At 54.5% G+C, this 27,411-nt stretch overlaps 1 protein-coding gene across 2 annotated transcripts in view; it reads right to left on the minus strand.

Annotated features, from left to right (window-relative positions):
- The window catches only part of TTC7A (tetratricopeptide repeat domain 7A), a 121,668-nt gene that overhangs the window by 53,558 nt on the left and 40,699 nt on the right, over positions 1–27,411 (minus strand). For both annotated transcript variants that reach the window (XM_029232615.1, XM_029232616.1), the window contains exons 6-10: positions 16,305–16,383; positions 15,350–15,507; positions 14,658–14,721; positions 4,686–4,823; positions 2,821–2,904 (exon numbers count right to left, since the gene is read on the minus strand). In XM_029232615.1, coding sequence (XP_029088448.1) covers positions 2,821–2,904; positions 4,686–4,823; positions 14,658–14,721; positions 15,350–15,507; positions 16,305–16,383 — 523 coding nt within the window. The remainder of the gene's footprint in view (positions 1–2,820; positions 2,905–4,685; positions 4,824–14,657; positions 14,722–15,349; positions 15,508–16,304; positions 16,384–27,411) is intronic.

Genomic DNA, 27,411 nt, shown 5'->3' on the forward strand with positions numbered 1-27,411 from the left:
CACACACACACACACACACACACACACACACACACACACACACACACGTGTGTGTAACTACAATTCCCACAAGCTGGGCCCTGCAGTGGGCCTAGCTCCCCGCCGTTAGTTAGCTCTCATCCTCCCCAGCCACTCCAGGCCCCGCTGGGGAAATGGGGGATCTAGAGGACTCTCCTGTCCACAGCACAGTGTGGAGAATGACTGATGGAGAGCTGGGGCCCCACTGGTCTGCGTCCACTCTGGACCCCTGCCTTTCTCTAGCTCTCTTTCCTTTCCCCCCTGAGAAAGGAGAGCTTTTCTCAGCCCCAAGCATGCGGCTGGGGGATGTGGGGTCACTGCATGGAGGGGGAAGAGGCCATGGCTCTTGCCTGTCAGGTGCCCACAGAAAGGCGGGGGAGAGAGGACAGAGTCCCCACCACACTGCTCTCTCATGAAAGAAGAAGGTATGAGACCAAGAGGGTGTTAGCATATGACCGGCTGGGAGGCTGCGGGGGAGGGAGGTACTCGGCCTGGGCTGGGGCGAGGGAGGCTGGTGAGGGGCTCTGCAAGAGCTACCAGGCCATCCCCCTCTCCGGAGACCCCCTCCCGTGAAGGTCGCTCCCAGCTCCCTCAGCACAGCCCCCTCTGCCCACACACTCCAGCAGGCCTGCCCCCTCCCTGGCTGCTGACCTCTGCATCCCTGAAACACGGGCTTCTCTAACCCTGACCCTCCACGTCCCACCCCTACCCAGACCACAAAACACTGCTATTTAAGGAGCCATCTGAGGACTCCAAAGTCGGAGCTGCGGGCTCTTTTTTTGTCATTCTGGTTACCTAGCAACGCAGCCACTGTGATTGCCGAGGAGACCAAGAGGAGTGACCTAAATCACGCCATGGAACTCCTCCTCTCTTCCTGCAGGTGGAGGTGCCAGATATATTGATATCCGCTCGGCCTCACCTTCTGCGCACAATCGCAGGTACAGAACCTTGATTCCCACCTTAGGCTCTTGACAAGGGCGAGGTCTGGCCACGCTTCCGAGGGCTGCCTGAGCCAACCCGGCAGACTGATCCAGTGCGCGGGGTTCCTGAGGGGCGGGGGGTGGAGAGTGCGCTTCCAGAACGATCTCCTGCTGCACTGAATGCAGGGGTGGGTGTAACCCAGCCTGTGGGGCCTCACGCATGAGGAGCTCACTGATCACCCCAACCTCCTGCCTGTAAGGCCATTCTCGTATCCACCTTGCTGGTCTGGACACCAGCTCCCCGGATCTTGGGGTATGCCAGGGGTATGCCAGGCTGCATCTGGACCTCTCTGAGCCTGGCTCTTCTCAGTAAGGAGATTGAAGACCCTGTAACGTGACACCTTTTCCTGAGACTGGGGGGGCTTCCAGGAGCACCCCCAGAAATTAAAGATAACTTCCGAGCACAGTGCACTCTTCTCAGGCGGGGTCACCACTTTCCTCAGCATCTCAGAGGGGTCCATGACCCCCAGAAGGGTGAGAACCTGGCCCTGGGCCTCTTGGACCATACTCACTATTACAAGACTAGAGGCTCCTTCTCTGTTCCCTGGAGGTGGGAAGAAGCTGTCGCAACCCACTGCAAGCTGTCTGCCCAGGCTCCACGCGAGCTCCAGCACCTCGCCACCCCGAGGGCCTCGCCCTGTCTGTGTTCTGAACTCTGAGCCTCGACGAGACCCTGCAGAGTGCAGAGCCAGGGTACGTCATGTCATGACTTCAGGATGTTCGGGGAGGTGGCCCGTGTGATGGGGGAAGGGGAAGAGGTTTGGGAAGGCAAATGCCTGGCAAGGGAAGTGGGGTGCAGAGAAGGCTCCCACTTGATTCTCGGCTTCACCTCTCCGGGCCCTTCCCACCTGTCAGGCTGCAGCACCTGCCCTTCTTGCCCTTTCCTGCCAGGACCTGGCCACCCTCCATTCATGGAGGAGCTGCTGGCAAGGCCGGGAGGGCCCTCCTCAGAGATGGCTGCGGGGCTAGAAATGGCAGGTGGCGCAGGCGGGGCGGGGCGGGACGGGGGGCAGGGAGGAATCCCCTCAGCCCCACAAATGGGCTCCGGGTGTTACAGCTCTTGGAACCATCTGCGAGCTCATGCCTCCTCACTTCCTGCCTTCGTAGCATCCTCGGCCCCAACACCCTCAGCGCCCAGCTCCGGAAAGGTTTTCCTTTCATGTCACTGCTGAGAATAGCAGCTTACGTAAGTGTGATTCTCATGGGAGGGAAAACCAGTGGGTGCTGGGGCAGAGCTTGGCGGGTGGAGAGCAAACACAGCTCTGGAAACTGGAATAAGGTCAGCCCCGCACTGAGCAGGGTTCCTCCCGACCACCCCCGGCCTCGTCCTCCTCTCCTCGAAGCGCTCCCTCCACACTCCCTCAGGGGAGGGGGGGCCCCTGCTCCCTCCTAGGTGAGTTCCGGATGTCCTTTCCTGACGCCACGCTCCCTCCTGGGCAGGAAGAGAGCTGCGGCCCAAATGGAACAACGTTCCCCTCGCCTGGAACCCATGTCCATGCCTGCCTCAGGCAGTCACACCAACCAACTCACAGGCGGAAATGCTACGATGCCCCAGGCGTGCACATGTACTCGGAGGAAAGCATCCACAGACACACCTGCCTACCTGGCACGGTCGTAACTCACAGGTAGGAACCAGATTCACACAGGGGTCTGTGTGTGACCCTTCATGCCCCTCATTCCCTGGAGATTAAAATCAGCTGCCGGACAATATTTCTGAATCACTGCCCCGCCCTCCACCCACCTCTGGGAAGGGCTAGAGGAGAGCAGACCACCTCCCCCGCCAAGGGTGAGTGTACAACCCCCAGCGCACCCTGGGTCTTACCTTTCCACAAGCCACCATGGAGAGGGCCACTTGGTACCAAAGGTGAAATTCTCCAAATGCAAACTTCATGGCTCGCTCCAGGCACTGGGGAGAGGGAGACGGTCAGTACTTCCCCTCTAGGGGTCCTTCCCACACCAGCCCACCCCATACCCTTCCGGGGGAATCTCTGCCCAAGTCGCTTCCCGCAGGAGGTCGCCAGAGCTCATACTTGGTTCCTCTCGGAAAACTCCAGGGGTAACCTGTCTCTGCCACTCGCATGCTGTGTGACCTTGTGCAAGTCTCTCACCCTCTCTGGCCCTCGGTTCCCACCTCCGTATCATGTGAACACCTCACAAGGGCGATGGTGAAAACCAAATGAGATTGGTTAAAGTGCTTTCAAAATGTAAACATCCAATAAAAATAATAACAGCTGACAATTCTTCTTACTATTGTGCCTGGCACCATACTCAGCTTTCTACGTGTCTTAACTCATTTACTCTTCCCAACAACCCAGTGAAGCGGGTTCTCTAATTACCCCCCACTTCACAGATGAAGAAGTTGAAGCTCAGTAAACGACTTGTCACCGTCATAGGGCCAGTCAGTGGCAGACGTACCGACTCTAAAGCCCGTGCATAAAACGCTGCCCAAACGTACAGGCTTCCTTCCGCTCTTCTCTACGACCACCGAGAAAAACCGTCTGTTCCCTGGCCACTCTGATCCTGGGCCACTCCGAGTCAGGCGCTGCCTGTGAGATCTGACAGTCACCATCAGAAGTGGTTCCAGCTGACAGAGGCAGAAGCCAGCATTCGAGGCCAGGATTCACTGTGTGGCCGTGGTCAGGCGGGTGGGGGACAGAGGTGAGGGGTACAGGACCACACAGCAGGTACTTTCAGAGCTTGGTGGCCTGGGTCCCCCCGTGCTGGCTCAACTGCACTCCCTGCACCATCCTGGGCAGAAACCCACCTCTCTGGGCCTCGCCTTCCTCATTGGTGAACTTGAGAGACCGCTTATCCCCCCACGTTAAAGAAGGTATCTTCTGGAAGCACCTCGCACGGTGCCTCGGTGTGAGTAAGGGCTCAGCAGGCGTGACCGCCCCTCCTCTCGGGAGCCCTCCCAAACACGTGCAAAGAGAATCTGCCGCCAAGAGGGCCACCTGTACAAGGGGACGAGGGTCTCCACGCCACCCTTGATCCCAGCCTGGATCTGAAAGCTCAAAGAAGTGCGCAAGCCATTCGCACTGTGGGGAGGGGGCAGGAGAGAGCGGCAGCTCTGTGCTCCTGGTCCCCACATCCTGGAGAGGGACCACCCTCTGGGCCCAGCCCATGGAGCACTGCCCCGGCAGTGTCTGCCCAATACAGTGGGCTCCCTACCACACCCAGCTCAGAACCCTGCCAGGACAGGTAGTCACAGAAGACCAGCATCACCTCTGGGGGAAACTGAGGGGTGCATAATTTTCCTCCTGTGCTTCTCTATACAACATCATGCGTTCTTTCACAAGAAAAAACACATGAAAATATCTGTAAAACAGGGTTTCCCTGGTGGCGCAGTGGTTGAGAGTCCGCCTGCCGATGCAGGGGACACGGGTTCGTGCCCCGGTCCAGGATCCCGCATGGGGCGGAGCGGCTGGGCCCGTGAGCCATGGCCGCTGAGCCTGCGCGTCCGGAGCCTGTGCTCCGCGACGGGAGAGGCCACAGCAGTGAGAGGCCCGCGTACCGCAAAAAAAAAAAAAAAAAAAAAAATCTGTAAAACAAACAAACAAAAACCACCCTGCCAGTGAAAGGCAGCCCTCTCGGCACTGGAAATAAGACAGTCCCCAGCTGGGTCTCCCAAGAACAGAGCTGTACCCCTTGGTGGAGGCAGGGGAGGGGCAGCGGAGGAGGCTGTACCTCGGAGAGCATGACGTACTGGCCCCTCCTGCCCAGCGTGATGCTCAGGAGGTCGTAGATGGCTGCAGCGTTCCGCAGGCTCACTGCCCGGTCCTCCTCCTGCTCCGGTGCCCGGCTCAGCACCACATCCCGAGTAGCCTGTGGGGAGACACGGTTTAGGAAAGAGCAAGGACAGAAAATGAGCAGGTGCCTGTCCCCACAGGGCCCCTGCCTCTGAGGCCCAGTGACCGTTGCCCTTTCGCCGCTGACCCAGGCCACACTCCTAGAACCAGCCAGAGCCTTTCCTCACCCCCAGGACAGAGAGCAAACCCTCCACCCACAGCCCGGGCTGGGGTGAGACAGCAGTCCTGAGGGCCCATGCTCCTGAACTTCAGCGTTTTATTCTGCGAACAGTCAAAGCTACAGAAAAGCCACAAGAACAGTACCACAGCAGTGAACCCAATCGTTAGCACTGGCCACACTGGCTTTGTCTAATAGTAGTAGTAGTAGTAATAGTAGTAGTAGTAGTAGTAGTAGTCAGTTAAGGCAACTTGGCCCTTCACCCCTAAAGAAAAGAGGACAGTCTTTCTATAACCACAACAGAAATGCCAAATCCAGGAAGTGGAACACCGTTATTTCTATTCTCTAATACCAGCTCATATCCAGATTTTGCCGCCTGTCCCACTGATGGCCTTTCTGGTAGTCATCGTGCCAGGATCCAATCCAGGATTGGTGCCATGTCTCTAGTGCCCCCTTTCATGGGAAGAGTCCTGCAGCCCTTGCCTGGCTCCAGGATACTGGCATTATTGAGGATACAGGCCAGCTGTTCTGGGGGACAGCTCCTTGTGTGTTTGTAACCGTCCACCCACAGAAAGAGCTTCAGATAGCATCTGGAACTGACTAGTAGATCAGATGGGCGGCTCTGCAGCTTGACTCACAGGACGGGCGTTTGGGCTGTGGCCCCTCTGTGCCCTCTTCTCTTCCTCTGCAGGCCCCCGAAGTCCCTCTGATAAGGAACCTCATACCTCCTTCCCATCACCCCTGCGTCCAGCCCAGACCTATCCCTGACTCCTTCTGACTACGGAACCCTCCTCTCTGTCCCTCCTCAAAACCCAGGGTCTCTGTGCTTGGCATGTGGCACTCAGGAGTCCAATAGCTCAGAGCTGCCTGGGGGGGGGGGGCGGGGGCGGGGTTTGCTGCTCAGGGGGGGGAGGGGCAAGGGGAAACGTGCTTTAGGAGTGGGCGATTCTGTACGATCTGAAGGGGGGAACTCTGTATCACCCCATCAGGGTGAAATCTCCCCATCAGGAACTGGGGACCCTTGCTCTGTGGCCTGTGGTCCTACCCTCTCTTGTACACTCACACCCTGGGGACAGCACTCAGGCTCGGGAGTAGCTAAACAGGAGTCATGGGGATCCCCCGCGGGGTGGGGGCCAGGCTGGGGATGCTCTGGGCCCCCCATGTCTCCTACACACAGACACACACACACAGATACACACAGGCACACACACACACTGAGGGCTGTGCCTGAGCTGAAGCGAAACTGGGTTCTGGCCAGATGCCCCCACTGGCTGCTCCCAGCATCCTCCCCTCTCCTGCCTCTTCTCCCCTCTGCCAAAGGGGTCTCTTCCCAGCATCCCCCTCCATCTGTAGAAGACGCTGAACCCCCTTCCATGAGTTGGGACTCACCCTCCTCTACTTCCCCACAAAGGACTGCAGATCCAAGAACTTGGCCTTTTTGACAGAATAAAAGGGACCTGCTGACTCTTAAAACCCAGATCCCCACTGGTCAGGTTCAAACAATGCGTCCACAGGTGGTCCTCACAACCTTCTTCCGGGCAGGACTACTATCCCCTCCTCCAGGTCAGGGGCTGAGGCTCCCCAGGGTGATGACTGCAGAGGCAGAAGCTCAACAGCCTTTGGACTGTAGGCTCTGGACGTGTCCTACCGTGCAGGCCTGAAGCGCATTCCCACAGAGGCTTCTGGAAGCCAAAACGCCTATAAGACCCAAGGATGTGACTCACCCAGGGGGGGCATTTCAGTAAGGCAGGCCAGGGGCCAGGGGTCCTGATGGCTGCCCTTCTAGGTACAATAGGCAAGGGCTGCCCACCGCCCGGACGGGCGTGGACCTGCCCCAGGAAAGGGCGCCGGGGATGCCAGCATATCCCCAGAAAGGATGAGCACCAGTGCCAGCCTGGTAAACAAGAGCTGACGGTCAGGTGCCAAAGGGTTAAGGGAGAGGAATGGAGAGGGAAAGTGCCAGAGAAATCCCCCTCCTTCCTGGTGATATCCACCCACACAGGCAGCAACAGGAAGAGAGAAGAGATTCTAAGGAGAGCCATGGCTATCACAGTGAGAAGCACAAAACTCGCTCTGCGCCTGGCCGTGGACCTCCCCACTCCTCCACCTCCAGCAACGCCCCAGCTCTCGCCGCCCTGGGTGGGCCCCCACCAGGCAGCAATGGGGGTGGGGTCGGGGGCAGGAGGTCAGGGAATGAGAGGATGGGAGACACAGTCCCTGCACTCAGGGAGGGGCTATGGAAACGGGACGCAGCCGCAGTACACAACGAACACAGTGAGCGGATCTGACCTAGAACTCTGGTGGGAGAGAGAGGTCCTGATGGAAGGCTGCCTGCAGGACACATCCAGGATCGGGGACCCACCCATGCAGACTAGTCTCATGCAGGGGATGGTGAGCAGTGAGCTCTGGTCGGCCTATCCTCCAGGTGCAGCCCCTGCCAGACCCCAACTCCCAACTCCCCCACTTTCTGTGGCTGCCATGAGACGCTGCCCACCTGGCCAGCTTCTCTCCACTAGCTCCCAGGTCCTTCCCTGCAGCTCCCTCTCCTAACCGAGGCCCATCTTTGTTCCGTCTGTCAATGTGGATGCCTTCTGGCTCCTCAAACTCAATTCAAGGATCCCTTCCTTCGGCCACTGTCCCCGACTTATCTCAGCAGGCGAGGCTGCCCCCCCCCCCCGCCACATCCTCTCCCAACCCTGGGAACATACCCGGGCCCCTGCACACCCCACTGGCTCATGGGTTCTCGGGGCAGGGATGCATCTCGCTCATCTCGAGCCTCCCAGCCCCAGCACAGGCCTGCACACAGCACTCTCAAGTGACATTAGAAAGAGAAGGATCTCTGGGCCTGGTGTGGAAACTTCCTCCTGTTGCCCTAGACCTTGACCTTTAAGAGAACAGCGTCTCTGAATGTGTGTGCCTGGTGGGAGGGAGGCATGAATTTCCAGCTCTGGGCAAGCATTTAGGTCAGAAGGACAGGAACAGAAGAGGGGCTCACAGCAGCATCTCCTCTGCCTGGGGACCGCCGCCCAACACACAGACAGTGGGGAAGGCATCTTCTCGGGGGTCCTCAGGACTTGGCACTTGTGCCAAGAGGGAAGCGTGGGTCCCCAAAGGAAAGCCAAAAGCAGAAGTTTGCCGAGTGGTTGCTATGGCTTCGGGGCAGGGCTGCAGTGAAATGCTCCAGTGCTTGCAGGGCAGCTGGGCAGCATGTGTACGTAACCATGCAACAGGGTGGGGTGGGGAGAACTGGGGCAGAAAAAAAAGAAGCCTCGGGGGACTGGCAACAGGGTAGGAATTCACGTGCAGCTCAGGGGCCAGAACAGGCCTCAGTGCACAGCGTCTCAGACCCTCTGGGGGCTTCAAGTCCCCACCCAGGGCACCCCAGGTGTCCCATTCCCTCCTCTGCTGCACCCACCTCCCTCCGGCCACACAGTGCTCCCAGCTCCACCAGCAGCCTGCCTTTAACTAGTCCCAGTCACACTCTTTCCCTTCCACCAGTTAAATGTCCTCACATGGAAATCCTCCAGATCAGATGCAGTGAGAGACATGAATCGTGCAGAAACTAAATGGTCTTCTCAACACCATACTCCTTACTGGTTTTGGGATAATGGCAGGCTATTCTCCTCTGTTTTCCCCTGCAAAACCCCCAGGTCCCCCACCTCTGGGGGTGCCCTGCTCTTATTTAATCCATGCATTTAATCCCAGGTAGGGCTCAGCAGCTTTCCCTGAGACAAGCTCCTAGCCTTGGACCCTCTGCTGTCCTCCCAGGGGCAGTCTCCCCAGACTAAGGGATGTTCACCCCAGGCCTCCAGCAGGTCAGAAGAGGAAAAGCCAAAGAAACGTGGTCCTCCCCACCCCCCCCATCATCCAGTGTGACCCACTTGTGGTCTTTGGACACGTATCCATGAAGCAAATATGGGGCCACAAGGGCATCGCCATTCCCCGAGGTGGGGGCAGCCCACGTGACACCTCAGGCAAGATGGTTCTTGCTCAAACAGCCATCCCTCATGTGTGTGCCATGCATTTTAGGAACTGAATTGTCACTGCCATGATCTCGCAGTAACCCCACAGAGGGGCAGGATGAAACTGCTGACGCCCCCTTTGCAGGCAGGGAAACTGAGCCCCAGAGTTTGTACTAATGTGTGCGGGGTCTCCAGGAATTAAGGCTGAACCTCTGATAGCCCGTCCAGGATGGCTTCTGCTGCCCTGAGCGCCTGCTGTCTTGTGGGCTCCTCTGCCAGCCCTGGTTCCCACCCTCCGCTGGCTGCAGGGCCACGGACAGCACTGACCTTCACTTCGCCCAGTCCTGTTTCTCCTTTGATCCTGGACACAACCAGGGTAGGAGAAGGAAAGGGAACTAACTTGTAGAGCACTTTGTAAGTGGTATCTCGTAATGCTGACAACAACCATCTCCCGTTCTACTGTCCTATTTTACAGATGAGAAAACTGAGGCCCAGAGAGACCAGGGAGGCTCCTCAAGGCATACAGATAGGGGGTTTAGGACCCAGATTAGAGCCTAGACATTCTGACTTCACCCCTGGCTCTTCCCCTGCCTCCAGGTGCTTCCAAGGAAGTGTCCACTAGCCCCGCCCATGCCATCAGAGGCCCTCAGATGTCTCTGCTTAGGGAAGCACCAAAGCAAAACACAGGCTGGACTTTCTCAGTCAGGCCTCAGGTGCTGCTTCTCTGCAGAGAACAAGCTCCTTGGACCACGTCAGCCCTGTTCTCAGGGACAACCTCTCTGCTGGCCAAGGACCCAGCCTCAGGGCCCACTGCTCACCTCCCTCAACAATCGCCCCAGAAAGGAGTCTCCTGGTGCCAGTCTGCCTGGCCCCTGCCCCTCCTCCCTGGAGGATGCTGTCCCGTTCTGCTCGTGCTGTCACCCCCACCGGCAGACATCATCACCACCGGCTCTCGAGCCGCCAGTCCACAGAGCCAAGGAATAACATGCTCTGTGCCGTGTCCCATCTACACGGCGGCCCCAGCCAGGCCCCCGCCAGCCCACGCTCCTGCGCATCGGGCTCCTACAGCAGAAATCTTCCTGCCAACGAGGGCGCGAGGTTCTCCCACCTCCACTGCTCCGAGGGTTCTGAGCTGGCAGCATTAACAGACCCTTTCTGCTTGCAGCCTTCAGCACAGCAGAGCCTCATGTCAGAGCAAACCAGGCGCCAGAAGCTGGAACTATCTGTGCTCATCTGCTGAGACCCGAATGGAATCAAGCCCAAGAAGCATTTTTGTTTTGTTTTGTTTTTTTAACCAAACGGTATATCCTCAAACCAATTTTTCTCCCAACCAGACCTGAATCTAAATGTTTTCTAAAATTAATGACTCAGAACCAGGTAGTCATCAGGATAAAACGAATACATGTTCAACACCCACAATGTACCAGGCAGCTTCGTGCTCATTTTCTTACTTCATCCACCCAATGCCTGCGAGAGAGACCTTATTAGCCCCATTTTACAGAAAACTGAGGATCAGGGAGGTAAGAGACTTGCCCAGGCTGCACAGGTTGTGAACGGCCAATTCAAGATGCAAGTCGCTGGGGGCCTGATGTTGGGCACGGATGGCAGTTAGTTTGTTAACCTGCAGGATCCCAGGCCCCAGGGGCTTACCCACCCCCCCACCCTCTCTCAACCCAAGCCTCTGTGTCCTTTCAGCTCCCAAAAGCCTGACACCGGCAGAAGCTTCTCCCCCAGCTGAACGAAACAGGGGCTCGAGGATTCAGTTTGCTCTAACACATATTTTTATGCCTTAGATCAAGATTTGAGAAATGGCAGAGCCCTGTACCTCCTGGTTACCCAACTGAGAAAATCAGGCTGATTTTGACACATGGTTCTTTCAAACACTAGTCAGAAAGAGAAAAACAAATACCGTACGCTAACACATACATATAGAATCTAAAAAAAAAAAAAAAGTTTTTGAAGAACCTAAGGGCCGGACAGGACTAAAGACACAGATGTAGAGAATGGACTTGAGGACACGGGGAGGGGGAAGGGTAAGCTGGGACGAAGTGAGAGAGTGGCATGGACATACACACAGTACCAGATATAAAACAGATAGCTAGTGGGAAGCAGCCGCATAGCACAGGGAGATCAGCTCCGTGCTTTGTGACCACCTAGAGGGGTGGGATAGGGAGGGTGGGAGGGAGACGCAAGAGGGAGGGCATATGGGGATGTAGGTATACGTATAGCTGATACACTGTTATACAGCAGAAACTAACACACCATTGTGGAGCAACTATATTCCAATAAAGGTGTCAAAAAAAAAATGACTAGAATATGCATTTGAGGTTCAGCAGACTGAGATAATTCCTTCTGATCTGGGGACCAGGATTTCCTCCGTGTCCCCAGACACATGTTCCACTGGGTAGGAAGACGCCTGGGACGAGCGCTGTGATTTAACTATTCCTCATTCTACCCCCAGTGCTGGGCACAGCTCAGCACACTGTCGCTGCTCAAACAAGACTGGATGGTGGAGAGATGAGTAGGTGGGTGGGTGGATGGGCATTTTTAAGTGTCCTTTTGGTCCTGAAAACTCAAAACTGAGTTCAAAACACAAATCTCCTTTAGCCAGTTATAACTCATGTCCCTTGCGCTTCTGTGAAAGCATCTGTAAGGTTTCTATTTACCTCTTGAAAGACAAGGGCTGCCCGACTCATTCTGATCACACTCAGCCCGACACAAAAACCATACTTCAGGTACCAAGCCCACACCCAGCCCCCATGCAGCCTACTCCTCTGAGTTGCAAACCACAAAACAGGGGTGGACGTGCTCAGGAAACCTGCAACACCCTTTCCTGAAGCAGCTAGCTGTGGAGAAGTGGAGAGCTGTGATGATTACGCCTCCTGGGCTGGTTGTGCTGGAATAGCTGTTACTGCCGCATAAAGAATTCTGCAGGGATTAGGAGAACCCAAGGAGCAGCCAAGGCAGCTGCTGCTTCTAGAGGTTTCTCCCTATCATCTGGAGCCAAACCCAGCCCGCATTAAAGGGAGATGAGGAAAACCCTGCTGGCACATGGAGGCTGGGCTGAGCCTCAGGGGTCAGCTGAAGGGTCAGAGCAGGAGCCTGGCGCCCACATCTGATGGAGAATGTGACCTGCAGGAAAGGAGGGGGTAAAATAAGGGCAAGTGAGAAGTCAGAGGCGGTCTGGTCACTCCGAGAAACCGCGCAGAGCCACGGTGGCCAGATCCGGATCCCAGGTGGAAAGCCCTCAATAGATGAGACACCAAAGCTACGTCCATCGCCAACGTCCTCCCCCAAATACCTGAAGCTTCTAGATGTGTGACAGGCTGGGTGTGAGCAGGAGGAAACCAACCAGCCAGCCCTGGAAGACTGCCTCGTCCCAGCTACGGCACACTCGGCGTCTGAGCACTTCTGCTGCTCTGCAGGCCACAGGGAAGTCCCACGACACCCGCCTGGCCAGCCGGCCTGGATCCCCTGAGTCGCCGGTGGAGGCCAGCCGGCCACATGCCCTCTTGAAAGAGCTGCTTATAGGGAAACCACCTTGGCTCCAAGTATGGGTCACCTTTTAGTAAAAGGCCATTCTCTACTTTGAGATATACGGGCAGCTTGAGGGTTTGGGGGGAATAACTTTAATGGAAAGGCATCTCAGCTCTGGTTCTGGGCACCGGGATCAAGCAATGGCCACAGAAAATACTTAGGGAGACAGAGCCCAGCCTCTGTCCCTGCCAGGGATCAAAATGCTGACCATTCTCACACAGACAGCCAAGGCCTTCCTTGTTTACAAAGCCCTCCCCAAGCTCTGTCGCACTTGATCCTCAAAGTTACCCCCTTGAGCCTTTGACAGATGAGAAAACCAAGACTTAGAGCAGTCAGTGAATCACAGACGTGACTTGAATCATGGCTGCAAGGATTATTAGTATGTAACCTTGACCAAGACATGTACCTGTCCTGGACCTTACTTTTCTCACCTGTAAGATGGGAACATATTAGTATTAGACTGAATCACATGAAACTGTTATTTTTCAAACTGCTCGACACGATGCCTACCTAGATGAGATAATCAGCTTGGAATCTGGCAGAGAAAGGACCTAAGAAACGTTCCCATTTTCACCTTTTTACTTCCCACCTGCGGACAACACTGTAACCCTCAGCATAGGAAAGGGACAATAACGCCCTGTGTTTCCCGAGACAGGTGAGTTCTGTGCAGTCACACCTGATGGTGTAGGTGCTGAGATGCCTGAGGTGTGTGAAGGGGGCAGGGAGAGGATACTGGTCTATGGCTGAGGTTCCATAATTAAAAAATGCGGCTCAGTCTGTGAGAAGTACACTGTTCTCCCATGACAATCAGACCTGGCACTTGGTACCGCTACCTCCACATTGGGCTAACCAGCTAGATGTCCCCACCCAGCAGCAACCACCTAACCTCCACACAAGCACCCACCGTGCAAACCTTTCAGGACCATGTCCCGGCCAGTTTGTCCTCGGGATCCAAATATCCACGCCCCTTCCCCGGCACTCTTGGATCCGAGTGGACCCCGCCTGCCTGGGGAAGGACACACTCTCTCACCCCCGAGTCCAGTGTCCCTCTTCCTGTCTACTTGCTGGGGGACCTGCTCAGCCAGAGGCGACCCACTGATCGGAGTTCTCTAAACAGACCCTGGCATCACACAGTCCCAGGTTTCCAAAGGGACATTTGTTTTTTGCTATTTGGGGACCCAGTTTCTTAAACTCCACTTTCACACACTGCTCTCAGATGCGTCATCTTAAAAAACCTAGTTCTCGACCCGGGGGTCCCCAGCTCGTCAGCTCTGAGGGGCCCCTCAGTCAGAGGACACCTGGCTTTGATGCTCTTGCCCACCCTTCCTTCAGCCCCCTTGGACCACCCATCCTTCATCTCATCACCTCCCGGATGACCCAACACACTTCTCCCCAACGCTGAGCCTCCACGGCACGTGTGTGTGTGCGTGCGCACACGTGTGTTTGCCCGGGGCAGGAGAAGCGGGTCTTGTGAAAAAACTCTAGAGAGCATTTCACGTGTGCTCTATCCGGCACACCTTACCCCCTCCGCCTTATTTTTCCACAGCACTTAGACATCGCAACCCACCTCCCTCACTAGAATGTAAGCTCCATGAGGGCAGGGAGTTTTCTCCCATTTTGTTTGCTGCTGCTTCTCTGGAGTCTAGAACAGGGCCTGGCACAAAGTGGATGACACTCTGTATTAGGAGTGGCATGAATGAGTGAATCCCTTGTACAGGCACCTCAGCTCTGTGAGTTACCATCACCTTAGCGGTGGGAGCTGAGGCTCACAGAGCTTAGGTGATCTGCCCAGGGCCCTCAGCTACTGAGTGGCAGGGCCGGAACCTGAATCCAGGCCTCCTGCCGTGAAAGTACACGTCCCTTCCACTCCCTTCCATCATCACCGACCCACCACGGAACTGTTCACGCAACCTTCTGTTGACTTGCTGGTGACACCTTTTGTAGTTCCAGAAGCAGGAGGTGGGAATTTGTTAGCTCGCCCAGTCCCTACTCATTTAGGGGTAGGACCCAGGCCCCCGAAAGCGGCCTTGTACTCCACACCTAAATCTCATGAGGGAGCTGCACCCCCTGAGGGGGGAACAGATCCAAGAGGCCTGCTTCAGGGACATCCCTGGGGGCTGAGCTCGGCCAGGACCTGGTGGGCTGTGCCCGAGCCCCACAGCTTTACTCCACGGGCCAGAGGCCTTGAGCTTACCATGGATTCACTGACGAGCAGCAGCAGCAGGGCTTCCTCGATGTTATCCTTCGGGCAGTAGAGGCTGGAAGACACAAATGGCAGCCTGGGCTGCAGCACGGCCCTCCGAAGCAGCACGGCTGGCCTGCCACGCTGGCCCTTCTGCCCCGGAGTCAGCACCCGCCCTGGTAAGGTGACCTTCTCCTGCATAATTCACAGGCACTGGATCCCACCTGCAGCTCTTTATCATGCCCCAGAGCCATGGATCTGAAAGCCTACGGTGGGCGAGGGCTGGAAACACTGCAATGCTCTTGAGGGGGATGCCCCTTCCAGCCCCCAGCACTGCATGAAGTGGCTGGAGCCAGCAGCAGACAAAAGCGAGAAAGAAGCTCACAGACCCCACCTTCGATTACTGGCACAAACACGACAGACAGTGCATTAAGACCATTAGGAAGGCAGGTACCCCCCTTCCCCCGCCCGCCAAATAATTTGTTTGGCCTTTGGGTGCCTTAGAGGATGCCCCCTCAACCCCCCACCCCAAGACCTGCCTTCTCTAGTCTATTTGGCTCCGCTGCTTCTGAAGAGCCTGCCTGGCAGGGAGCTGGGCGGCGGCTGCAGGAGAGCATGGGGCAGAGAGAGGGGCCACCAGTGGGGACCGAACCCTGGGGACGGTGGCCTGAGCCTGGGGTGGTCCCCAGAGCAGACAGGCTTACTTGTCTCCTTCATAGAGTTGAGGTTTCCGCAGGGCCTGTGTGATGAAGGAATTCTCCTCCTTGCTCATGAACTCGGGCAGCGGGTGGGACAGGGGGCTCCAGTAGCATTCCTCGCTCAGGGAGTGCAGCAGGACCCCTGCCAGGTGCTTGGCTGCCATCTGGCAGAGAGGGAGGAGCTCAGATGCAGGCAGGTGCTGGCTCTGCCCGGCCGCGGCCTGCCGTGCCCTCCACCCACCGTCCAGCCAAACCTGCCTGCTTGCAAATCACTGCCCCTCCAGGAGGTCTACCACTGTGCCCCAAGGAGCCCCCTTGCTTCTCTGTATCTCCAGCACTGAGCCGCCCCACCCCGTCTGTTGGCCTGTGACGGCTCCGACTTCATCTTTTGTCCTCTCTCTTCTCCTAGACAAGAGGTACATTTCCTCCTCCTCCCGGCCCCACGGAGCCCAGCACGGCTCAGAGTATTCATAGCCCTTGCAAAGCATAAAGCCCTCAGCGCAAGCAGCTCTCTCCACCAGATACCTTTCTGATATTTGACCGAAAAGTCTAGAGTGAGAAGCAGCTGTGGCTCTGATTAGGGGTAGAAGCCTAAGAAGGCAGGCCTGAATTGGGGCAGGAAAGCAAGCCAAGGTTATTTATTAAGATCATAAACAAATCCCTAAGAATTAGCACACCATCTTGCTAGGAAGGGATGACAGGAGGTTTCAGCATTGATCTAACATGAGGGGCTATGTGCAGTGCTGCGACGAGAAGGATGCTGAGGGTGTGCCCCAGGCTTGGAGGAAAAGAATGCTGAGATTGACTAGCAATGTCTGCCATGAGCATGACAGGGAGAGGAGAAGCACATACTCCCCTGATTCAGAGGCTGCCTGCTAGGATTTCTGCTGCCTCCCACTGAAATCAACTCCTGAATAAACCAGCCACAGCCAGCACCCAGCCCTGGGGCCTCCTCCATTACCACTTTGAAGTTCTGAGTTGCTTTGGTCTCCACAGTGCGTAGGACCTCCCGGAGTTCTCTCATGCCTTTCACGATGTTCCTAGCAGGAAGACAGTAGAAGCAGGGTCATTACCAGCCTAGTTCCCACACAGACATCCTCATCAAGCCTGCAGACACTAGGAGGAGGCTGCCCATTTGAGTGTTATTTGAAAACATCCAATAATTGGTATGAAAGGTCAGAATTGTAACACCAGGATCCTAGAGGCCCAGGACAACAGTGATCAAAGAATAGAAAGGATCCTTCTCCACCGTAGCTCTCTAGAAACCCAGGCCTCCAGTTTACCACCAGAAAGAGACCAGGATCGAGTATTTCAAACAAGATGTTATCTTGGCCCAAGTGCTTTGGGCTGGTGCCAGACTTTCTGACTTCAGTCAACCTCAAATCCTCCATTTTCGGGCTTCCTTGGTGGCTCAGTGGTTAAGAATCCGCCTGCAGGGGACACGGGTTCAAGCCCTGGTCAGGGAAGTTCCCACACGCCACGGAGCAACGAAGCCCGTGCACCACAACTACTGAGCCTGCACTCTAGAGCCCGCGAGCCACAACTACGGACGCCCGCGTGCCTAGAGTCCATGCTCCGCAACAAGAGAAGCTACCGCAATGAGAAGCCCACGCACTGCAACGAAGAGCAGCCCCTGCTCGCCGCAACTGGAGAAAGCATGCACGCAGCAAGGTAGAGCCAACACAGCCATAAATAAATAAATAAATAAATTTAAAAAATCATATTTAAAAAGCTATTAATGAGATTAAAAAAAAATTCTCCACCTTCATCTGCCACATCTGGTCTACATTGGAATCCATCCTCACCTCTCAATCCCTACCACCAGGGCCCTAGACTGGCCTGCATCACCTGGGGCCTAGATGACAGTGACAGCTGGTCTCACCCCCTCCAGTCAGCCCTCTGTGCCTTAAAGTCATTTGCAAGCTTTTTAAAGTGTGATGCATAGTAAGAAATACACCTGACATTGCAACCCTGTATATATGCACACACTGCTTACATAAAACTGAAGTTTCCTGATATATTACCTGTCTCGACTATGTGCAATGTAATCCACTCTGATATTTTCTCTTTTACGTCTCCCACTACTTCCCCATTTTAAAAATGCTGGCGGCAGCCCACTAAACAATCTTGCAACCCACTGATGGGTGTGGCCTGAGTTTGAAAAACAACTCCCACTGCCCCTTGAGGGCTCTACCTGACATGCAAAAGTCATCTTGTTCCTTCCCATGTTGGCCTTTCGTCGGTGCCCCCAGGCTTACAGAATTCAGTCTAGGCCCTCAGTACGGTGTCCCAGGGCTGTCGGGTCTGCCCCTTGCCTCTCTCCCATCTCATCTCCCACCACTCAAGTCCTTTCTGAACAACCGTCCACAGTTCCCTATGTCAGGTCTTGGAACAGGCATTCCCCCACTGCCTTAAAGAGCCCTTCCCCTACTCACCCTTAAAAAAATCTGTGTTTTTACACATCACTTTCCAACATCACTTCCTCCTTGCAGCCTTCCCTGGGCCCCTCCCCACACCCACCCCTCCTGACTGCATAGCTCTCGCCCCGTGTTAAGTCCTCTTTTGAAGCAGGCATGGCATTGCAGTCATTTTCCATTTACAGGCTGACCACTTTCCCACTGTGCACCCCCTGAGGGCAGTCTTGTTCCTGAAGCTCAGCCCGGACATGTGTGCTCAGCAAATGTCTGAGAACTGCCATCCTCACTTGTTCCCGGGGGTTCCCTAGATCAATAGCTCGCAAGGGAAAGCAGAGGCTCCCAGGCCAGCAAATTTAGAAATGAAAGATCACAGAGGGTGAAAAGCCAAAGGTGGCAGCCGGGAAAGTCACGTGAGCCCCTCTTGCAGCTTTCACGAATGAAATAGATTCCTGGGGGCTCTGGAGCTTGGAGGCATAAAAGGACAGGAGATCAATTCCTTGCCTTCTGGGAACCTCTGGTTTCATACAAGCAAGCCCCAAATGTGCAAACAACCAACACTATGAACTCAGACTCCTGTTTGTAAGGCTGAGAATGGAGACAAAGACCTGGGGAATAGAGTCAGAGTCACAACGATATTCCCTAGCCTGCCTAGAGCTTCGGAAGAACCAGGAGGGGCAAGCAGCACAGGGCTCCACAGGGTCCTTAGAGATGGTTCATGCCTGGGCACTGCTACTGAGGACAGAGCTCACCTCTGTGGGCTATGCACGACCCTCTCCTCTATAAAATCAGGTCTTCAGTTGCAATCAGCATCCCCCCGACTTCTGTCATCTGCATACCACATCTACAATTTTTGCTACTAGCTGTACACCATCAGTGTCATTATTTTGCATAATACTTTTCTTTATACCTTTTATCTTTTTACTTCAGTAAATATCTCACCTTAATCAAGCATACCTGAAATCATGGACTTGGTATACTAGTTGCTTTGTTTCAGGGTCCTCCCCCAATACACACTCAATTTAGGAATGAGAACTGCAGTTTTAACAGGATCTTGTGCCTCCAAAGTTGTATATTTTTACTCTTTTCAAATCTATACGGGACTCTGACATCTAAATAAGCTCCCAGGAATTCTTTAGCAAAGGAAATAATCACCTTTAGGCATCTTTGGGGGTAAATCCCACTTTTTATTGAATGCAGGTAAAGAGAAAAACCAACATAGGTTCCAGTGGCCAGGGCTAGACAGGGAGAGATCTGGGCTCCTGGCTGGTGCCGACCTGTTCTGAAATGTCGGGAATGCCCCTCCGCCTCAGCTCAGCCCTCTGGGAAATGGGAAACTAGATGGGGTTCCTCCCACCAGCTTGAGTAATCCTGTCCTGGGTATAAACTGTCAGTGCCAGGTAGAGCTGGGGCTTTTCTGAGCCCCACGAGAGGCCAGCTTGAAAGATCTTTTTGTTCTGGTCTCTCACACTGACCTTTCTGAGCAAAGCTGCCACTTTTAACAATATCCAAACAGGGCCTCAAACAAACCCTGGCTCAGAATCAGGCTGCATGTGGAGAAGCCAGGAGGTCATGGATTCCAACTCAAGTAAACTCTGGCTGGCCAGGAGCAGAGAAAGAGGATACGTGCATGCAGGGATGGGTCAAGGCAAACAGCTCATCTTAGGGGGGCCTCCAGGGGAGCCATGCAAGGAGGCGGCAAGCTCCCCCAGGCCCCTGGTCAGCAGTAGGCAGCGGGGCAGATTTTTCCAAAGCACTTTATCTTATCCAGTCTTTGCAACTTCTAATGAGGTTGGTGAGGGAAGCTTCACATTCCCGGGTACCAGCACAATGCTTAGAACATAGAAAGCCCTGAACAAATCACTGTGGGAACTTCCCTGGTGGCGCAGTGGTTAAGAATCCACCTGCCAATGCAGGGGACGTGGGTTCAAGCCCTGGTCCGGGAAGATCCCACATGCCGCAGAGCAACTAAGCCCATGTGCCACAACTACTGAGCCTGCGCTCTAGAGCCCGTGAGCCAAAACTACTGAGCCCATGTGCCACAACCACTGAAGCCCACGTGCCTAGAGCCCGTGCTCCGCAACAAGAGAAGCCACCGCAATGAGAAGCCTGTGCACCGCAACGAAGAGTAGCCCCCCTCTCAGCACAACTAGAAAAACCTCACGCACAGCAACAAAGACCCAAAACAGCCAAAAATAAATTAATTAATTTTAAAAAAAGAAGTCATTGTGGAATAAATAAATCCTCATTTTCCAATCACAAAATTAAAGCCTGGAAGATGCCTGCCTTTTCAGGCCATCAATCACCCAAGGGGAGAGGTGGGTTCACCGCAGGTACCAAGGGGTTCAGATTTCACTCCCTTTTAACTAACAAGACCCTTGAGAAAGACAATGAATGGCACAGTTACACTTTCCTTTCCTGCCTATTTGAACTCCAGGACTCCCTCAACTAAATCTCTACAAAGTGCCTACTGTATACCAAGGGCCTGGATACTGTACACCAAGTGTCCTGTTCTCAACAGGCATCCAACTAATGCAGAGAGAAAGAATTAAGAGGCCGAAGAGCTTATTCACAGCCCTGCACATAACGAGCTCACGGTCTGTGAAATTAGACACGCTCATGGTTTACTCAAGAGCTTAGCAAAATATTCTGCATACAGTAGGTGCTCAACAAATTTGGGGTGGGGGGTGGGGATTTTGTTGGATTTGAAACAGAGAATGAGAAAATGTATAGAATTTTTCACTGAATGGAACCTAAACAGGCTCTGGTACGTACGACACTGGCCAGAAGTCCCCGTTTCAGGGCTGGCATTGCTAACCGTGTATGAGAGGTTTCCGGTCAAAGACCCAGAAATGCTCAGCCAGTTGGCACATCCCAACAGCTAGAGGGTTGAATCAGGAGACAAGGTCAGGTGAAGTTCAAATGGTTATGAAGCTATTCCTTCTTGCCACAGACTCACATTATCAGTTTCAAATGTGAAACTGATAGCTCCCTCTTCACTCCCAGCCCCAGAAAAAGGCTGTGACACTTCCTTTGCAGGACACTGAAGACATCCAGGCAAGGGGAGCTTTCTAGTGAGGTGGGGTATGGGCGGTGGGTGCTGACAATAAATAAAGGCTGTGCATTAAGAGACGCTGGAAGGATGTGCTCTCTCCGATGGGCCTCAGAGGTCTCCCTGTGCCCAAAGAGGTCTCTTCTGTGACCACCAGGAGGCTCTCCTGGGCTTCACTGTTGGGTGATTCTGGCCCCTGAATGCCCCTGAGAGCCTTCTGTCTCGTGCCCTCCCCCAGCACTGCAGATACTGGGTGGTTGCTAAGAATACAAAATTACTACTGACTGAACACACCCCTTACAGGGTCATATCCAACAGCAGGTTTTCTAAGGTGCCTACATACACACATACACACACACACACACGCACGCACACACACACACACACAACACAGCAGAAAGGGAGAGTGTCTTCATAAGGCCGCACAACCTGCCAAGTCCTGGGCAACTCCCTCAGAAAACACTCTCTTCTCTATTGTTTCGTTTTGGTACAATGAGCATATATTGCTTTAGTGATTAAAAAAAATTTTTTTAAGAGCACGCACAAAACATGCAGCCCACCTGGTTCAACACACGTGGCCCAAGCTCACTCTCAGCCCTGAGCCGAGAATGGGCTCTGCAGGTAGAGGGAGAAGAGAAAGAAACCACCCAAAGAGAAACGGCCTCTTGCCTGCTGTGGGGGAAGGAGCCAAGTTGGCTCACGTTCTTTTTTTTATTTATTTATTTTTGGCTGCGTTGGGTCTTCGTTGCTGTGTGCGGGATTTCTCTAGTTGTGGCATGTGGGCTTCTCATTGCGGCGGCTTCTCTTGCTGCAGAGCACGGGCTCTAGGCATGTGGGCTTCAGTAGTTGCAGCACGTGGGCTCAGTAGTTATGGCTCGCAGGCTCTAGAGCGCAGGCTCAGTAGTCGTGGCCCACGGGCTTAGTTGCTCCGCGGCATGTGGGATCTTCCTGGACCAGGGCTTGAACCCGTATCCCCTGCATTGGCAGGCGGATTTTTAACCACTGCGCTACCAGGGAAGCCCCGGCTCACATTCTTTTCTTGGGAGATACTCAAGAGACCCGGTCCTAGTGAGGTCAGGGTCATCAACAGATTCCCTGGCATTGCACCACCCCCAGGTGTCCCCTGCTGCCTCACCCCTGGGCTGCTTCGTGCAAAGGAGAACCAAGCCTCCCCCACGGCCAAGACCCTGGGCCCAGTAGCCATCAACCCCCCAGCCCAACAGAAAGCTGCCTCCTGGCAGAAGCATCCGCAGAACTGCCCGGGGCGAGGCTCCAACCAGAGTCCACGGCTGCCCTCTGGTGGCAGTGAGGGGAAGTGGACCCCAGGTAGGGGCCTCCCAGCTCCTGACTTTCAGGCCAGCACTTTCAATCCCAGGTCAATTAGGAAGAGCAAGGGGCAGGAGTCAGCCGGGGGAATTAACTGCTGGATCAACAGGGCAAGGCCCTTGGGAAAAATGAATGTCCCTCGGACACTGAATGAGTAAGTGGGCAGCATAAGGGAGGTCCAGGCCTCACCGAAGCTCAGAATTAAAGGAGAAGCACTGTCTGGAGGCCAAGAAAACATCACCCACATTACACAGTGGAGAACACCAAACCCTTTCAATTATGTCAAATCCTCAACTGGAGGGACAAGTTGGACCCTGGGAAGAGCACTGCTTGTGGCCATCTGGCCCCTGGGGCTGAGCACCCCATTCTCAGCAAGGGCTCCTCTGGGCCCTCTGGAACCTGGGTCCACCCCATGCCCACATGGGAATGAGCTCAGGCTCTCAGGTTATAGCCCAGAATCTGTGAAGCAGATCCCACCACCTCTTCCTGTTCTTCAGGCCCTAAGGAACCTCTTCTGACACCCAGCAGTGCCTGAGCCCCGGGGGCTCCATTCCACCTGGCCCCTGAGGATGAAATGTCTCTTTAGAGTCCACCCTGTCCCAGGCAGCACTCGCACTTCTCTGCCTTCTTTTCCTCTAGTACAGAGCACTGTCCATCGTCAACATCTGGATCCCACACTGTCATTTCCCCACTGGGACGTGAGCTCCGTGAAGTGGGTCCTCATCCTGCCCTGGGCAGGGGACCTGACACTCCGTGGGCTCTCGGAGGCCAGCTGGGAAATGAGCTGCTGGGCTTTTCCACCTTAGCGCCATCCCCCCTACTGGGCTGTGACCTCTCTGAACACAGGGAAGGGTTTCTCCCCAACCCTTCCCAAACACCGCAAGAGCCCAGGCAAGTGCGGGTGAGTTTAACCTGCAGGAAATGGCTCTGGAGCCCTTTAAAAGACTCTCCAGAGCGGCCCTGGAGAAGGTGACCCAATATCAGGCATCTAAATCCCAATCTCCCCCTGACCTCCTGCCTCTCACACCTTGGGCTAAGACAGTGGTTCTCAAGTGGGGGCACTTTTGCCTCCTACCCCCAGCCCAGGCCACTTTTCAGTGTCTGGAGACATTTCTGGTTGTCACACTCGTGGGGTGGGGTGTTCTACTGGCATCTGTTGGGTGGAGGCCAGGGAGGCTGCTAAAACCTACAGTGTACAGGACAGGCTCCCAAAACAAAGGAGATCTGGCTCAAAACATCAACAGTGCTGAGGCTGAAAAACCCTGGGCTAAGCTGACTTCTTTTTTTTAACTTCCTAATAATGACAAATGTATAAGAAAAATACTGGAACCGGTGATTCACCCAGGAAGATGTAACTTTGACCTGAAGACCATGATACATAATTACAGGAGCTCACTGATGCAGACCTACTGTGGGGGGGTGGTATCCTGGGCCGGGGACTATGTAATGAGCGTGGCCTCAGGCTGTGGGGTTGGGCAGACACAGTTCGGCACCAGGCTCGCTGGCAATACCACCTGTTAGCCTTGTGACCTTGGGCAAGTTACTTAACCTCTCCTTCAGGAAAATGGGGATATTACTAGTTCCAACTTCACGGGATTACACGTAAAGGCATTAGCATTCTGCCTGACATGCAGTAAGTATCCAACAATATTAGCTACTATCAAGAGGAAAGGTGTAAAGAAATTATTTAAAGCCCACCCAGGCACCCAGGGCTACTTTATATATGTCACATTCCAGGGCCACCACTGGGCTGAATGTGTTCACAGGAAACTGAGAGAGGGGCTGAGTTGTTCCCACGTGTCCTGGGAACTGCTCCTCACATTCAGGCTTCAAATATTTGGGCTGTTTGCTTGGAAAGAAATGATGATTCAGTTTCCATTCCTCTTTATTTGGGAATAAAGGGCGGGGGTGTGGAGGGAGTCAGCATCAGCTTTAAGGACAAATTTGTGCTGCAGGAAGAAGAGGACAAAGACAGGGGAACAAAGTGAGAGCAACAGAAAATTAACTAAAATTACTTGGGCTTTCCTGGAGGGGTGATGGTTGGTTAATGCCTCTGCCCACAACTGACACACACACACACACACACACGCACACACACACGCATGCACGCACGCCCTGAGTGCGCAGAACAAAGACAGGGCAGGAAGCAGGCCCACCCTCTGAGAACGTGACTCAGGGTCCCAGAGAAGGAAGGAGAGCCGTAAGTCAGCACATCAAGGATCAGCCCCATCACCGGGGCCCTGTCCTTCCACACACCCCACAGGTGCCCAGGCTGCCCTTTGACACCCACAAAACTGGAAACGGCATGGGTTTCCAGGCCGCTCAGATCTAAAGCTGGAATCCCAGTGGGTGAGGTCGGGCAAGTGACTCAACCTTCTCTGAGCCCCAGCCCCTCACTAGTGGGCTGGGGTCACATGACCTTCTTCACAGAGTGTTGTACACAGAGCGTGTGGTCCAGCCTAGCACACAGCATGTGCTTGATAACTGCTGGCTCTCTTTCCCTCCTGACTGTCCTGGATGCTCACCTTGACCTCATCATATCTGCAGAGAAGCTGGTGTGGGGAAGGGAGCAGGCAGCCCTGAGGGGTGGAGGTGGGGGGACCTCAGCGGAGAGGGAGTTAATAGGGCTCTGAATTCCATACTCCAGTGTCTTTTCGTTCCCTCCCTCCTCTTGGACCCTCTAATGGGGGGCATTAGAGGTGGGGGTGGGGAGTAGAGGAGGAACTTGCTCAGGATCACTGAGTGGCCTCCACTTCCCGGCCCTGCCCTTACGCCCACCAACTCTTCAAACCAGAAGCTGGGACCACGCATACCAAGTAGAGGCAGACTCGGGGGAACAAACGCTAGGCTGTGAGCACCTCAGGGGCGGCAGCAGGGTCTTAATTGCTGGGTTTCTGCTGTGGGCAGTGTAGACTGGTGGTTAATGGTGTCAGACAGTACCCCGGCACACACAACCCTGGCTCTGTCCAGGACAAGTCACTTATGTTCTCTGTGCCTCAGTTTTCCCATCTGTAAAATGGGGGTGCTAACAACAGCACCTACCTCAGAGGGCTCCTGGAAAGACTAAAGACACATGCCAGCAAAGCACTTAAGTGCCTGGCACAAATTCAGCTCTTAATAGGTGGCACGTATTAGTATAACAAATATTTGTTAAATGAATGAATGAAGGGCACAGAACACTAAAATTAGAACTGTCCCCTTCCCACAAAATCTACTCCATGGGACTGCCGTATGGAAGAAGAGCACCTCTTCTGCAAGAGGCCTTGGGAGGGAGAACTTCTTAAACAGAGAGCAGGCATCAGCAAACTCTTTTCTTTAAAGGATCAGGGAGTAAATATTTCAGGATTAGCCATCTGATCTCAATCCCAACTTCTCAGCTCTGAGGGTGAGACAGTATGTAAATGAATGTGTGTGGCTATGTGCCAATAAAACTTTATTTGCAAAAACAGGGTGACAACAGTCTCCAGCTAAAGAGAAGCAGCCGGGTGGCAGCTGCCTGGGAAGTAAAAACAGGAACCAGCCTGCTAGGCCACCATTTCACTGAAACTGAAATTCAGTAACTGAATAGGAACAAACAAGCCATGGTGGAGCTAGAGCAGAGGCAGCGTGCGTGTCCCGGTGACCCACCCCCCCAGCTCCACCTCCCTGGCCACAGGGTGGTTGGTCGGAGGCACCCAGGGCTCCCAGGCCAGTCCCACCCTTGGGACGTAAACCACCTTGGCTCTCTGGGCCGCCCGATCCTCATGTCCCAAACGGGACACCACTGCCTCCCTGGCCTAGCACTTGAGAAATTTTTTTTTTAAAGTGTAAACTTGAAGCTTGAGGCAGCAGCCCATCCAGCTGTGGACTGCCTCAAAAAAATAATAATACAAACAAATGATAATACTGCCTTAGATTTTCTAAGCAGCTGTGACGAATCAGGTGCTCTGGTGGGTGTTCATGTACGAGGAGAGAGCAGGGAGAGAGCCTGTTTCCCGGCCGGGACCTTCTCCCTGCTCTTACCATCTGGAGGACAGGATTCGTGCGGCACCCCGCCTCCTCTAACACGAGGGCAGGGTGGTGAGAGAGAAGGGGCACACAGGCCTCCTCCAGGCCGGGGTCCAGCTGGGGCAGGACTGCCTCCCCCCAGGCCTACGCCCACACCCCAGCCATCTGAGCCACCGCTGCTTCCTGGGAGTGGCCTCACCATGGCCTGCTCTGCATTCTGGGCAAGGACTCCACTTCCTTCTCTTCCAGGCATCGAGGGCTGAAGCTCGGGGGGCTTCCAACACCCCGAATGGGATGTAGCTCTGATGGGACAGGGATGCCTGCTGGATGGAAAAGCTGCCTGGGCCAGAAACTGCGTTTCAGTCCAGCTGTTCCCCTTAGAGTCCCAGAGCGCTGGTTCCTAAAGAGTGGTCCCCAGAGACCCACACCAAACAAGGGCTCCATGTCAAACGAAACTGAAAACTTTACATGTCTTTGCTTCCTCCTGAAAATTTACTACCTGCAACCATGCTCCTTGGAATTCCTATTCTAAAGGGTCTGAGGAGTCTTTAACCCACTGTTTCCCAAGTGTATCTGGCCTTGGACCCTCGCTAGTCCCCCATCCTCCTCAGCCTCATCCTACCTCTTCTGCCCCACCCAGACTCCTCCTGTCTCTGGGAATCTCCCCTCCCTCCGGGCCCAGCTCAAGGATGACTGTCCCAGCCACACAGCCCACCAAGCCCTAAGCCCAGCTGCAGGCGTGGGCTTGGCACCTTCCCCTGATGCCACAGGGAGCAACTTCATGCAGAAGAGAGATTAGCAGGAACACAAAAGAGGCTCCCAACCAAGCCCTGAGTGGAAGAAGCAGGCTACAAAGCAGCAGTGCTGTAAGATACTATTTTGTTGTTGTTTAAAAAAGAAAAGAAAAAAATATACCTGCATATCTGTACCTAGAAAGATGTGAGGGCTTCCCTGGTGGCGCAGTGGTTAAGAATCCGCCTGCCAACGCAGGAGACACGGGTTCGAGCCCTGGTCTGGGAGGATCCCACATGCCACGGAGCAACTAAGCCCGTGCGCCACAACTACTGAGCCTGCGCTCTAGAGCCCGTGAGCCACAACTACGGAGCCCGCGTGCCACAACTACTGAAGCCCGCGCGCCTAGAGCCCGTGCTCAGCAACAAGAGAAGCCACTGCTGTGAGAAGCCTGTGCACCACAACGAAGAGCAGCCCCAGCTCAGCGCAACTAGAGAAAGCCTGCGTGCAGCAATAAAGACCCAATGCAGCCAAAAATGAAAAATAAATAAATTTAT

Source organism: Monodon monoceros, unplaced genomic scaffold (genome assembly GCF_005190385.1).
Source record: "Monodon monoceros isolate NGI ecotype Baffin Bay Population unplaced genomic scaffold, NGI_Narwhal_1 Super_Scaffold_19, whole genome shotgun sequence".
Classification (NCBI taxonomy): Eukaryota; Metazoa; Chordata; class Mammalia; order Artiodactyla; family Monodontidae; genus Monodon; species Monodon monoceros.